We start from the raw sequence: 15,496 nt of genomic DNA, 5'->3' as shown, positions 1-15,496 counted from the left end.
ATTTATAAGAGTCTAGCATACCTTCAATGATTAATTTTTAACCTGATTTTCTACCTTGAAGCAAACCTTTTGTTGTTTCAAGCAATGCTACAACACATATGGCTTAATTTGAATCCCAATTTGTTTTCCTCTTCTTACAAAATACACAGCTGGATCTCAGTATATTAATTCAGAACTTTTATTGTGCAGCCTGATTCATCCCAACAAATGGTAGATCTCTATCCATACATCGGGTGGAGTTAGAGGATCTAAGCTCCTCCTTCAGAAAGTCAAATAATGCATTGTTCACACAACCATGTAAGGTGAAGCTTGCCTTGGAGATTGGGATATATCTGCTCTCCCTTTATCCAGCAAAGTAAAATAAAAACACTGAGCACTATTCTTGGGTTTTTGTCACCTTGCTTGCAGACAAAAGACAGCAGCATGTAATTTTCACTGTTTTTGTAGCAATAGACACGTTATGACACGCTGGGCAACTGGCACATCATGACAATGACAACTGCCTTCAGATGGCCTGACCTAAAGAACATGGAGAAAAGCTTCCTTTAAAAAGAGGAGATGGCTTGGTCCTATACAAAAAAAAAATCATCTCCTCCAAAATAAGAGGTGCAATGGTGAAAACTCAAGAGAAGCTAAAAATGCTTCCTTAGCTTATTAACTCTACAAAGATCTGTAGGGCCTCTCTTCAGCAATACTGGTCATAAGAACTATTGCAGCAGGGCCCATGGCCCCAGACTACTATTCTGCTCCAGCACAAGTGGCCGAAACTCTGCATTATGGAAGCAGAGACAGCAAAGAAGTAGGTTAGTGGCAAGAGCTCTACATCTTGCAGAGCTGGCTTTGGCTCATGTATTCCGTCTGTTCCTACCTTTTCAAAGTTGCCTCTTGAAATCTCAAGTCATCCATACTCTACTGGGTGGCCCATTTCTGCTTGACACTAGTCATTAAGAGATCACATAAAAAGGAGGCTATTGGACAGCTTTGCTGATGGTTTTCTGCACTTAAACCCCAGCTAATGAAACCCAAGATCTGCCGAATTAAGAAACTTGGCAGCTCTGCTCAATACTGACAGATTTAAAACCTTGCATAGCTTGACACGGCCCCAAAGACTGGGCCTAGTATGCCCTTTTGGGCTTGTGCTCTAATACCACGAGAATAATTGTACTTTCTCTTGAAATGGAAATATCTTTTTCTGTGCACCATCAGTGATTAAGAAGTTTAATAATATTAATAATATTTTTTTTAAAATCAGCTTCTCTCAGCTGAGTAAAGGAAAGCTGCTTTGTTGGCAGCTCTGAGGTATTATCCTCTTTGGAACTTCAGTGACACAGAAAAAGGAAACTGCTGACTGGATTTTGTGTTGAGCCTTAGCTACTGACAAGATACACACATTCAGTACTTTTTCCCTCTGTTTTGGTTCTGAAGGTCTTTTTTCTCCTCAACAATAAAGTGATTGATGTGTGATTTGAGGTTTCTTTTCTTAAAAAAAAAAAGTTTTCCACTTGAACATCCTTCAGAACAGAAACTGGAAAAGCTGCCTGAAAGTAGGCCAAAGCATGTGACGTTTCCATAGAAACCAGTTCACAGCAATCCGTGAGAATCACAAGCACCGGAGGAGTGCTTTCCAGCAGGCAAACTGGAGCTAGAGGCGGTTATCCCCATTCACCCGTGTCCTTCGCAGGAACCTGCAGGGAAAGAAATTGCAAATTCAACTCATTTTTAAAATAGTCAAATATGGGTTAGAATTCTGTTGGGGTATCTGTTTACCCAAGAGTGTTCTGACCCAGGCTTCCTTAACAAGTATGAAGCAGAGTCTTGGTCCCAGCAAAACTTCTTTTATTTACACGACTGTGAATTCCTTTCATTCACAGTCAGCAAGGCTCGGCAAACAGTCTTTCAGAGGAATATTTATCAACACGAACCTTATCGCTTGAGCTGCCAGATAGCAACTTTCCAACCACAGGGCAAGGCAACACTTGGCACAGAGTCTCTTATAGTCACAAATGAAACTCTCCACTCTTGAAACGACTGAAGGAACGAACTGTTTCCTGCAAAAGCCCTCTCCCCGTTCACTCCTCTTTTGTTTCCTATGGGAGGGGGCCAATCAATGCCAAGGTGTGGCTTTACTCCTAAGTCGACCCTGCTTTCTTAGTTGTTCTTGTCTTCTGGCAGCTCTGTGCATGCACACACTGGGAACAGGCTCCAGTTGTTCCTCTGCCTCACTGATGTCTAGCTCCCTCTCTGCCTCTGACGCAGAGCCCTCTTCTGATCTTTCCTCAGCCCCCAGGATTGGCCCCAATCCACCCCATTCTCACTGTCTGACTGCTGCCAGTGGGCCACAACAGAGAAGTAGACATTTCCCCATTGCCTATCCAACTGAGTTTTTTGTGAAGATAAAATGGTGAAGCCCTGAGCTCCTTAGAAGGTCTAAATACAAAAGTGAAACTAAATTAAAAATAATTATCGCATGCTAGGGGGGAAAAAAAGAGACCAGCAGTTTCACTGGAACATCTGAGTCCCAATGATAGCTTAGATGTTCCTCTTCCAAAACCAATAAACTTTTATGACCACATACTCGTAGAGGCAGGATGCTTTTGCATTAAATATTCATAGTTCACCACATTGTTCTCCATTCTGATAGAATTGACCACCTTTGGCAGCGGAGGTGGTGATGGGTTTGGAAATGTGATATTTTGTACCAAAGAGAGAAGCAACATCATTTGGGACATTTGGAGTATTAAAAGACAAGTGGGTAGAAGGTACTTTGTAACATGGAAGGCTGACTCCACAACATAATGTTCTTCCTTCAAAAAATAAAAAAGGAAAATTCCATCTCAGCCATCTGGATTAATGTTTATTTGGATTCTTTGCAATGACAACTTTATAAAAGTTTAATTTCCCTTCCTTATGTGACGTCATTGCAAATCTTTGGGGAGAAAATATAAGGCAACAATCATGGAATAAGTTAGCTCTAGAATATATAATAAGGTTATCTTGGGCCAAGCAGAGTTAACCAACACAAGCCCAGTGCCATATAATGTCAAAATAACCAACTTTGAAAACAAATACCAAAAACTTTATTTTATTGTGGGGTGTGTTGGCTCAGTGATTAAAGATGCCGAGCTTGTCAGCTGGAAAACTGAACAGCCAGAGTTTGAGACCCAAGCATCATATAATGGGGTGAGCTCCCATTACCTGCCCACCTAGCAGTTCGAAAACATGCAAATGTAGATCAATAGGTGCCACTTTGGTGGAAAGGTAACAGCATTCCATGAGACTCGGGATATCGGTATAATCATGCTGGCCATATGGAAATGTCTTTGGACAACATTGGCCTCCCTTGGCTAAGAAATAGAGTTGAACATTGACCATAGAGTTGGACAAGACTGGACAGTGAAACCTTTACCTTTGTTTACTTTATCAGAATTGGTCTACTATGCACAGCACCCAAATATGTAAATTTAATTCCTACACACTTACCTTCTATCGCGATTGTCAAAATGGTCTGATAGCTGCTCCTGTGACGTCCTGAAATCTTCAAATGGTTGCTGATATCGTGCTTCCAAGGAACCTTCTCTGGCTCTGCCTGCCAAGAGCTGATTTGGGGAATCAGCAGACCTCTCTCGGAAAGGCGATGCTGCAAAGGGGTTAGTTTCACCATTTTCCTGTTCCAGAATAGAAAGAATAACTACTAAGAACCTTTGATCTCCTTTCTACAGAGAGGAAGAAAATTCAATTCAGCCAAGAATTCACTGGATCTTCCTCGGATCTCCCCATCCAACGTCATAGAAATACTTAAGGAATTTGTTATTACATGTATGCATACACACATGTATCATCAGCAAATAAATTTGTGGAATTTTGTATAATAGGACAAAACAAATTTAAATATGAATATATTTTAAAAATGACATCACTTAGTTAAGGTTTTTTTTAATCCTCACTCTTATTCTTTTTTTATCCTACTAAAATGAAAACAGACCTACTTCTTCACAATCATTTCATTAAAATATCAGTCAATAAGCTAGCTTAACTCCTTACTTAGGTTTGAAAGCCAATTTCATTTTGCTGGCCAAGTTAGCAGGAAGTTTGGAAAACTTTTTTTTTTAATGAGACTCAAAGCAATGGGTAAATTACAAAACCACTGAATAACACCCATTTCTTCCTTTCCCAGGGAATATAGTAGCTACAGTTCTTTCTTTTTTTAAAAAATAGAAGTGTTTGTTACCATACATAAGCAAATTTATTTGACTTGCATGCTTACTCTTACAAAAAAGAAGACATTTCACTATAGTCCCTTCAAGTAAATTAGCTTGAAGATCCTAGGGGCAAAAGAACTAAAAGTTATTAAATTCCTATCTTAGCAAACCTTACTCTAAATCAGAATATAGATAATACTGCATTATAATTACTACAAGAGCCGTGATGGTGCAGTGGTTAGAATGTAATACTGTAGGCTAATTCTGCTGACTATCTGCAGTTTCATTCTCACCATGCTCAAGATTGACTCAGCCTTCCATCCTTCCAACAATCTGGGTCCTCACTAAAATGAGGACCCAGATTGTCGGGGGAAATATGCTGACTTTGTAAACCATTTAGAGAGGGCTATAAAGCACTGTGAAGTGGTATATAAGGCTAAGTGCTATTGCTATTGTTATCCTTTTGGTCCAAGTGGGCTGAACTCTAAAGAGCAGGCAAAGAAAAGATTGATCGAGTTTACTTTAAATACATTTAATAAAACACATTTAATATATATTTAATAACTTCCTGCTTTTATCATAATTAGAGTTCAGCAGCAATTCTGAAGACCATATGTGTCCCTGGGACATCACGTTGTGTAGCCTTGATAAAGATGATCTGGAGCAGAAAACACATTGTCTAAAGTATGCCAGAAACTACAAAAATGCAAAGTTCCCAAAGAGACATGATATCGTAAGGCTACTCTTGGTACCCCCCAAATCTTAGCCATTCTTAGTTAAATGTAGACTGATTAACTAGTTTATTCTTAAAGCTAGAATAACCTTTGTCCTCCTGTTCTAGTTACCACAAAATAGTGGTATTCAAACTTCATTTGTAAAATAACAACTTACCATCAGGGGAATTATATCTATCTTAACAAGCAAGGAGGCCAATTCCAGATCCTCACTATAGTTGTTCTTCAAAGGTACAGCCCGGTATCCTCAAAGGTAACAAAATGAATTATGAGTAGGGAGCAAGTCAGCAGTGTTGAGCATTTATAATTTTTAAAAATATAACATTTAAATAAGGTAATTTTGCCTTTATCATGCCCTTTAAAAAAAAAATCTAATGCTACATTGAGAATTTTTTTGCCGCTTACCGTGCTGGCCATCTACATAATGACAGCTGTATGTTTTAGGACCAGTTATGAATTTATTTTTTCAGCACTGACAAAACTTTAGTTGAACAAGGCAATCATTAACCAAGGACTACCTCTTTCTGTATCAACACAACTATCCTTGACAGAAGACCTTTCTTCTCATTTACCTGCCTTTAGGCCTTTAACCAGGAAAGTGGCCTGAGCTAAGAAGTTCTGGTCGCTGAACATATCCTCTTCATATACCACGAAACGCAGAAAAGCAAAGTCGGGATTACTGACATGGAACTGAAAAGTCTTTGGGATCCAAGCAGGATTCAGACCATTGTCCACTAGAGTAAACAAAAGATACCATCAGATATATGTGGAATTTATTTTATTTATTTATTTAGTTTTTATTGCTGCCTATTCGCCAATGGCGACTTAAGGCGGCTTACAGAATAAGTCTTTGTATTTATTTGCATACAAAGAAATATAATGCTTTAAACAGCAGTGAATTTAAATTATAACCAATATGTTTTTTGATTACTTATCTTCTCTGCAAAGCGCAAAATTGTGTTTTGGAATTTAACATCTAAAGCACCATTTCTGAACCTGACAAGTACATCATAATCCTTCTCCCTTATACCTAGCCTGCAATACGGCAGTCTAACCAGTGTACCAAGAGCAGTGATTAGAATGCAGTACTGCAAGCTACTTCTGCTGACTGCCAATTGCCAGTAGTTCGATTCTCACTGGCTTAAGGTTGATTCAGCCTTCCATCCCCCTGAGCACGGTAAAATGCGGACTCAAATTGTTGAAGGCAATATGATGACTGTAAACTGCTTAGAGAGGACAGCAAAGCACTGTGAAGCGGTATATAAGTCTAAGTGCTGTTGCCATTATATTTAAGAGAAAAAGATTAATAAGCATAATAAGTTACATTTGGGTGAATTCAGACAGTATTATTCAAACTGACCATTGAAGCAATGGGTTGATTATGTGAAAAGGTAAAAAAACAAATGGACATCCCTTCTAAAATGATGATGATAATCTTTCCAAAAGAATATCATGAGAAATTATTACAGGCTTTGGTAATAAGAACCTTTGGTTTGGTTATTCTTCCCTGGGCCTAGGCAAATTGTCTATTTATCTTATATTATTCAAGACAATGGGATAAATCCCTGCACTAGCTTCCATTAGAGGTTAGAGGATTGCAACCAATGAAAACATGCAGCTGGATCTTATTGTCTTAAGCATAAGAATTCCTAATGGGAGAAGACTCCCAGCCAGTCCCTGAATATGTGTTACAGACTGAGATAATTTTAAAATTAAGTTTCTACCCCTCATGAAAGCTGTTTTTTATTGGAGGAAAGCAATGCAGCTGCCTAACACTGTACAAACTAAGACGCTCTGGTTATTGAACAGATCTTCATATACCACAAAACGTAGAAAAGCAAAGTTAGGATTACTAGTTTCGCTTATGGCTGAGCAGGAATCCTAAATTATGGTCTTTCAGGCCCAAATACCATGTGATGCAACTACACTGGCTCCCAAATATGGCTAAGTTGAAAAGCCAGGAGTTGACACATCTACTGCAGCTATTGTCAACATACTTCATCTCACTTCTCATCCTCAGTGATGAAATTAAAGACTTCACTGTCTTATTAAAAGAAACACACCAGTTACAAAGATTTCATTTCTTTATATGTCAGCTAGGGCTATATAAGCTTATTCCTAACTTTGTGGATTTCTTACAAAGCATACAGCCTAAATCTGTATCTAAATACAGTCTAAACATCTTGATTAACTAAAGGGAAATCATTGTTTTAAAAACCTGAGATACAAACATCCACCTCTGGGATAACAGGCTGAAGTTAAAATGGTTTTCACCTGATGAACACAGATTTAAATGGAAGTAAGCATTCATAGTTTTAAGGAAATCAGATTTGTATGGCAATAGGAATTTTTAAAAAGGACAATTCTAAAAATGGCAAGAAACATGAGCTAATAGAAATGATCTTTAATGTATTAGGTTATATTTTTCCCCAAAAAGATATGTTGAAATTTAATTCATTCCAAGAAAATGTTTCACTTTTTTAGTACAGACTGAACAAATAAAAATACTACATTTTATATTTATAAGCACAAAAAGTTGTAGTGGCCACCAACATGGAAATTTTTAAAAGGTTTTAGACAAAGAGTAAAATCTTGCTAGTTATAATCAATATATATTTACCACTATTATTGAAGGCTGGATACACTCAGTATCATTCACTAAGATAAAGAAGCAGGAAAATACTATAGTATTGTTGTAATATTATAAGACCCTTTTTGAAGGAGATGGGTGGTTTAGAAATATGAAAAATAAATAAAATAAAATAATAAATAATATCCTGCTTCTGGAATTCCCACCATCAGTGGCTGACCATTATGGAAACAAATTGTTGGTCATCATACTATATTTCTCTTTTGCTTATATTGTAAAATCTCTACAGATATTTAGATTCCTTGAGCTGCATAATCTAATTAGTAATTACAAGCCAATATCCTAGCAACAGATGATTCCTGAAGGTGAAATCTTAACTAAGGAACACACATAACCAAGAACAAGTGCTACTTAAAACAACAAAATAACAGCAACAACAGTATATCAACTTTTAGGCACTTCATGATTGAAATTTTCTACAAATCTGGAAAATTCTCCAATTGTTGATTAGGCAACTATGCAAAGTACAGGATTAATAAAGGACAGGATTTAAAAAATAAATAAATAATAAACTAGCCCAAGAGGTAAAGAATCAAAACTCTTAAAACCCACAGTAAATGCAAACTGTATTTCCATTCGTTGCAGTTTGAGTAACTACAGTTACTAAATAATATTTACACATTAAAATTTTGTTCTGAGGTTGGCAGGGGAGAGAATGTTGACTACAGAAAAGCTGACACACTCTGAAAACTTTTAATATAAAGTTTAGTTTAGTTCAAACATCTGCTCCAGTTTAAATAGCTTCTTCCAATTCTACAGCGCACAATTCAAAACAAAACATATTACATCCATTTTCTCTCTTTCTAATGTAATGCATGTTAAGTAATCTATAGTTGTACAGGTTTATCTCTGCAGTTGCCTACACTTCCAGAGTTAGTGTCAAAATAGAAAGTAGCTCCTCATCACCTGCCCGGAACAATTTGCAGACATTCAGTGAACAGGAAACATTTCTACACTTCTCGCCACAAGAAGGCCCCATAGTAAATTTGAAATAACTGCCCACAGATTCCTCAAACATTTGCGAGCTTCTTTTTCACACTTCAACCAGAAAGTCATGAGAAAAACAGATGAGGAGGAGCAATAGGACATAAGCCCCAGTGTGAGATCAACTCTGCACCTGTCTGATGATGACAAAGAAGCTGATTTTTAAAAGTGATAGGAGTACATGTTCTCAATTGCTATCATCATGTAGGAGATATTAAATAACACTGACATCTTTGGCAATGGAATCTGAAATTGAAATGGCAGGATCAGGTACTCACCCACCATCTCGGTCTTCTGTTTTGTATTATCATAATCTGCTCCAGATACCTCAACCTCTACAAATGGGCAAACGATTCCCCTTCCATTTTTGGGAAGATGCCGTGCCCCCAGAATCTAAACAAGACACACAGAAGGGAGACAAACCATACTGTTAGATAAAGTTCTGTTATATCGAATGGTTACAGAGCCAAATGGTTACAGAGTCTTCAGTCAACGGATGCAGTTATCTGCTTCCGAAGGCTCTTCCCTTGAGAAAACTTTAACACCAATAACATTTCAGTTGGAAAAAATTCTGTCTTCAATTAGAATCTGTGCAGGGCTTAGGTTTGTGGTGTTCAAAAAAGTTGAAACAATACAATTAAAAAAAATTTAAGAACAAATTGTAAAAGCCCTATGGCCATAGTGATCCTATAGAAGCCCAACCAGTGTGGTTAGTTAATGGCTCAAAGTGTCATAGGAAATACATTTAACTAGTATCATGTTTAGAGTTCTAAGTAAACAAAATTACTTAAGACTGCCAGACTGAAATAATTGGAACACATTAGCTCTTATTAACTTAGGTTCCAGAATAGAAATGATACTTAAGACAATTAAATATTACCTCTTACAATTAGCTCTCATTCCCTACTGTGCTGTTATCAGTCACACTGGCTAAGATTCGTAAGTCCTTTATCTATACTGATATTTGCTGCCATTTTTCTCTTAATAATCCTAGATTAATAATCCTAGAATGGCTGGGCTAGGCATTCTGTTTGGCCTTTATTTTCCATCATCTTCAGCCAACACGACCAATTACAAGTGGCAAGAAACATCTCAAGAGCCATAAATTGTTGTCCGTTGCAATAAATTGGGGCATTGGTTCTCACCTGGTACCCCCCTTCTCGAGGCAGGTGGAGACAGTGGTCATGCATGGGTTAACTCAGTCAGTAACCAATAGAACCAAGTCTACCAAAGTGATCTCATCGCCTCAGAGGAGTGTCCTCCCGCTTTTGTGACAAAGGAGATAAGTAGACTGCTGTGCATTAGTCGACTGCTTTCAATCTTCCGATACTCCAGCCTAGCTCCTAAAACGCACTCCACGAACTAGGCCAGGACCCAAAGGGTGGGGATGACCGCTGTCTCCACCTGTCTCGAGAAGGGGCGTATCAGGTAAGAACCAACGCCCCATTCTCCAACGTTGGTGGAGACAGCAGTCATGCATGGGATGTACCAAAGCTGGGCGTGTCCCCGGGTGGGAATGAGACTGGGCTAGGAGCTCGAAGAGGGAAAAACCTGTTGAAGGACCCGCCGTCTGAATGCCGCATCTGTCGAAGCGTATCTATCCACTTTATAATGGCAGCTAAAGGAAGTAGGAGTCGCCCAGGTGGCCACCTTGCAAATCTCTTCCACTGAGGCCTGCCTTGTCCATGCGGCTCATGTAGCCGTGACATGTGGAATGCGTCGTGATGTTGGATGGAGGCGTGAGGTGATGCGCCAGGTAAGCTCTAGTTATGGTTGACCGGATCCAGCATCCAACCATAGATGGAGAAGCCTTCAGACCCTTGTTTGTGGGATAGAAAGACACAAAGAGCGCTTTGGTGCGCCTGAAGACGGCCATCCTGGCAATATAGATCTTAAGCGAGCATCTTATGTCTAACCTGTGCCATTTGGGTTCGAGACTGTGAGAAGATTTACGACAAAAGTTCAGTAGTGTGAGATCTAGAGACCGATGAAAAGCCGAATTGACCTTTGGAACAAAGGTGGGATCATGTCGAAGGACCACACGGTCTGAGTGAAAGGTACACAAGAAGGAACGGATGGAAAGGGCCGCCAATTCAGAGACCCGTCGTGCAGACGTGATGGCCACCAGAAAGGTTGTTTTCAATGTGAGGTGATGCAGGAAGGCCAATCTGAGAGGCTCAAAGGGTGGTCCAGTGAGAAAGTCAAGGACTTTGGTTAGATCCCACAAGGGGAAGCGGTGAATGACAGGAGGGCAGAGATTAGACGCGCCCTTAATGAAGCGGCGTACATGAGGGTGCAAGGAGAGCGGCTCATCCTGGTGAAGAGAGAGAACCAAAGAGAGTGCCGACACCTGCCTCCGTAAGGTGTTAGGCGCGAGCCCTTTATCTTTATCAAACTCGCATGAAGAGGGACCCCTGAGAGATAGCTGGGGAGATCCACCAGTCCAGAGAGTGTAAGACCTCTGGAGTCAACCTGAACTTCACTAGGGAACAGCTGCTGTTGGTCTTCTGGAATGGGAGAAGAAACCAATGGAGGCAGCGGCTGTGAAGCCGCGCCCAAGGGACGATGGAGAATCAAGAGACCATCTTCCCCAGCAGTTGAGACAGCTGGAGAAGAGGGACCTGCTGTCTCCTCCGTACCTCGAAGGTTAAGTCCCTGAGGCTGATCTGTCGTTCCCGAGACAGGAAGACCTTCCCCTGAGTGGAGTCGATGAGGGCTCCCAAGTGCACTAGACGGGAGGTGGGAACAAGGTGGCTTTTCTCCTGATTGAGGGAGAATCCCACCTCCTGAAGCACCTGCAAGGTGTCCTGGAGATCCCGAATGACCTGATTGCATGACCTGGACAACAGGAGAATGTTGTCCAGATAGCAAAAAATCCAAATGGGTCTGGCAAGTAAGTGGGCTACTATGACTGACGGAGCTTGGTGAAGACCCTTGGGGCTGATGATAGCCTGAAGGGGAGGGCCCGATACTGAAAGTGACGGCCCGCATAGACAAAGCGGAGGAACTGTCTGTGTCGTTTGTGAATGGGTACGTGGAGGTAAGCCTCCGTGAGGTCCACTGATGTTAGGAGATCGTGTCTGCGCACACCCTCCAGAATTGATAGGAGAGAGTGCATTTTGAATCTCCTGTATCTGATGAATCGATTTAAAATTTTGAGATCAAGGATTGCTCTTCAGCCCCCTGAAGACTTCGGCACGATAAAGAGACGAGAGTAGAACCCCCGTCCCACCTGGCCTGGAGGCACAGGTTGAATGGCCCGAATGAGGAGCAGATGATGGATGGCCTGCTCTACTAGGAGCCTCTTTTGAGGTTCCCTGGATATGGGGCACAGGACAAATTGGTTCGGAGGGCTGGAGCGCAAGTCCAAGAGAAGGCTGAATCTGATTGTGAACCTGACCCACGCGTTGTCGGTGATGTCGTCCCAATGATCCGCGAAGGTCGACAGACGTCCCCCTACGGGGAGATCCTCCAGACAGTCACTTCTGCCTCTTGTAGGATCGGTTGTTATTGTCCTTGAATGACTTTCTGGGCTGGAATCTCTGGTTGCTTCTGCCTGACCTGTTGGAAAAGGAAGGGCCCTGCCTGGGGGGAGCCTAACATTGCGGACGGGAGCTGGAGGAACCCCCGTCCAGACCCCGAAAGGGCTGCCTGCAATAAAAGGATTGACTGGGGCCCTTTTGTTTCTTAGTGGCCGGCTGCAAGACCTTCCGCTTATCCTTGGACTCTACCAATAGAGGATCTAATAGGGGGCCAAAGAGAAGGGAGGAAGAATAGGGAGAGGAGGCTAGCCTCCACTTGGCACGGGCTTCCGTCTGCCACTGCTTTAGCCAAAACAGGCGAGGATGGAGATGGAGGATGCTATGGACTTGGACGCAAAACGGGTTGCGTCCAAGGAGGCATCTGCAGTGTATTCTAGGGCTGCCTTTATTTTGTTAATATCCTTGCGAGTCCTAGTCGGGAGTACAGACTTCAAGGAGTCTGTACTCACGACTCCTTGAAGTACCCAAAATGGCCACCCGAGATCTTCGCACCAAAACAAAATGGCCACTGAGGCTACAGAGCCTATGGGCCGGGCGCCACCAGGTAGCTGAGGCCACAGAATGAGTGAGGGCATCAAAGGCCCTGCGGAGAGGCTGCAGAGGCTGAAGAGAGCAGCAGCAGCGATCCGGTGGAGGAATGAGTGCTGAGGGGTGGCAGTGGCATGTAGCGGCGGTGGTGCTTCCCGGCGGTAGCAGCAGCTGCTGGCAGCCTTTTTGACAGCGGCTGGCGGTTTTGCGACGCTTGGAGGCAGCTGAGGGCTTGGAGGCAAGAAGAAGAGGCCCGGAGGCCAGCAGAGGTGGCAGCGCTGAGCGGGGCCTCCAATGGCTGTTGCTAGGAGGCGCTGCTTGCAGGAGAGCCTCTGAAATTGCTGGTAAGCTGAGGAGGCAGAAGCCTCGAAGAAGCCCTGGTGAGTCTCTTCAAGAAGCCCGGGGCTAATTGAGAAAATTAGCTCTGAGGAGCTATCCTCTAAGTCTTCCCAATTTGGATGTAATTTAGGCGAAATTTAGAAAAAAATCCAATTAAAGGAAATTATAGTATCTACGAAAGTTGAGGAGAAAGCAGTTAACACAGCCAATTCCTATCGAACTGAGTCTAAAAAAGTGGGAGGACATTCCTCTGAGGCGATGACATCACTTTGGTACACTCAGTTCTATTGGTTACTGACTGAGTTAACCCATGCATGACCACTGTCTCCACCAACGTTAGAGAAAGGGCACATCCCAACCAAAACAACAACAAAACATAGCCTGAGGAGTGTGTAGTGTTTGCATCTTTTACATTCCAAGACAGCTAGAATCCATGGAGTTGGTGAGACAGACAGACACACACACACACACACACACACACAAATAAATCCCTAAACAAGATTAATCTAACTGGATTTCTAAACAAAGGGAGCCACCTATGGGTAGGAGATTTGTATGTTGTCAACTGCCTCTCTCACAGAATGATTTATCACTAGCAGTTCCAATGATTGTTTTGCTCATTTATTATTTGTCTCCATTAGGTTTTGTTAAGAGAAGCAGCAACTACGGTTTTGGTTTTCTGTCACTAGGGGATTGCTCAATACACTGACCTAAGAAGGTTCAATACCCACACCAAACAGCCACAGTACTCTATGCAGAGAACAGGTGATGGTGGGCCTAATCCTAAGCATGCATTTTCAGGGATCTTGGTCCATATAGGGCAAAACAAGATAGTTCTTGATAGAAATCAGGGTAGGGATGTAAAAGCAGGAAAAGCCAAGGTTGGGGTGATGCTTTAGCAAGTGTGGATATGGATGGTGCAGTAGTTAAGAGGAGGCAATAAACAAAAGGAAGGATAGGAGTTGGGAAGAACAGGTATCAAGCAAGTCACATGGGACATGAGGCTTATCACATGGTATATGTTGCCAGGGATGGCTCATGTCAAGTGAGACACCCGTGGCAATTGTGGGGGGACGTGGGAGCTAAGGCACTGGAAAAATAATGGGGAGATGGGTCAGTTCAAAGTGATATATGGAAAGAAAAAGTTCTGGATTTTATTTTGGTAAGAACAGTGAGACATGAAAAGGTTCTGAGTTTGATTTCTGCTAAAGCACACTTAAAGGTGAATGTTCCCCTCGCACCTATGTGCTAGTCGTTCCCGACTATTACTGAATGACTATCACTAGTGAACGATTAGCACTGAATGGTGGCTCTGTGGCTAAGACGCTGAGCTTGTCAATCAGAAAGGTAGGCAGTTTGGTGGTTCGAATCCCTAGCGCCGCATAACAGAGTGAGCTCCTGTTACTTGTCCCAGCTTCTGCCAACATAGCAGTTTGAAAGTATGTAAAAATGCAAGTAGAAAAATAGGGACCACCTTTGGTGACAGCGTTCTGTGTGCCTTTGGTGTTTAGTTATACTGGCCACATGACCATGGAGACATCTTCGTACAGCCCTGGCTCTTTGGCTTTGAAATGGAGATGAGCTCCGCCCCCTAAAGTCAGGAACGACTAGCACATATGTGCAAGGGGAACCTTTATCTTTATCTAAAGCACACTTGTCCTGAAACAGTTTCGTAGAACTTCCAGAATGTGACCATTTACTTCAAAATAGATCATATTTTCAGGATGTGTCTGTGTGTGTGTGTGCATGGCCTATTTTTAACTTATGTCTATTTGAGCTGAAGTAAACAAAGCTGACAAAGCCAAAGAATGTCACCGATGGATTTTTCCTCCCAAGTGAAGTTCAGCTAGTCTAACGGACTATCTCCCTTCAGGAATCAATTTTAGATGCACTTGTTCATCCAGGTGCTAAAAGCTAAGTTACAACCAAACTGCTTGCTTTTAAAAAAGAAATACATTTTCATTTATTCTTTAGTAGAGTGTTCATTTTATTGTGATTTGTTTCAAAGCACTACTACACTTATTCTCTTATAAATAACTCCTCCGAAATGAAAAGCAGTCTAAAAATAACATGATAATTAATAATGGTAACAATAACAGCAACAACATGAAAGCAGTACAATATGTTCACTTTTAGTCTGTCTTTGAGAAGTCAGATTTCCTGTATGTTAGGGCTGGTTTTATGGAGTAGCAAGTAATAAACCCTTAAGACTTAGTTTGGGTAGTAGGTAAACTGCAGGAAATCAGGGGAAAGACTGATAGATACAACTTGTGAGCCATATGTTTCTACAGTTGGAAATGTTTGATTTTTAAGGAAAAGAAATGCGGACTTGAATGTTAAAGCAGTGGAAGAAAAGTGGGTGGGGAGAAGATGAACAGAGAGAGAGAGCAAAGAGACAGCAAAGAGCGCTGGTGATTACCAGGATGATGGAAATGTGGGCAAGGAAGAAATTTAGTAGCAATCTTAGTTGAGAGAATTCAGAGAAGACGGGGATAAAGGAATAGGATTTCTGGGCAAGGA

General features: G+C 41.5%; 1 protein-coding gene across 1 annotated transcript in view; it reads right to left on the bottom strand.

Moving 5' to 3' along the window:
* Nucleotides 1–164: 164 nt before the first annotated feature.
* Nucleotides 165–15,496, bottom strand: part of PLCG1 (phospholipase C gamma 1) — a 117,338-nt gene continuing 102,006 nt past the window's right edge. The window contains exons 28-32 of the mRNA XM_081949650.1: nt 8,846–8,960; nt 5,506–5,667; nt 5,091–5,179; nt 3,481–3,665; nt 165–1,685 (exon numbers count right to left, since the gene is read on the bottom strand). Of these exons, the coding sequence (XP_081805776.1) occupies nt 1,643–1,685; nt 3,481–3,665; nt 5,091–5,179; nt 5,506–5,667; nt 8,846–8,960 (594 nt within the window). The 3' untranslated portion in view covers nt 165–1,642. The remainder of the gene's footprint in view (nt 1,686–3,480; nt 3,666–5,090; nt 5,180–5,505; nt 5,668–8,845; nt 8,961–15,496) is intronic.

This window comes from Natrix helvetica (assembly GCF_964273705.1).
Source record: "Natrix helvetica genome assembly, chromosome: 3".
Classification (NCBI taxonomy): domain Eukaryota; kingdom Metazoa; phylum Chordata; class Lepidosauria; order Squamata; family Natricidae; genus Natrix; species Natrix helvetica.
This window is presented reverse-complemented; position numbering and strand designations above follow the sequence as displayed.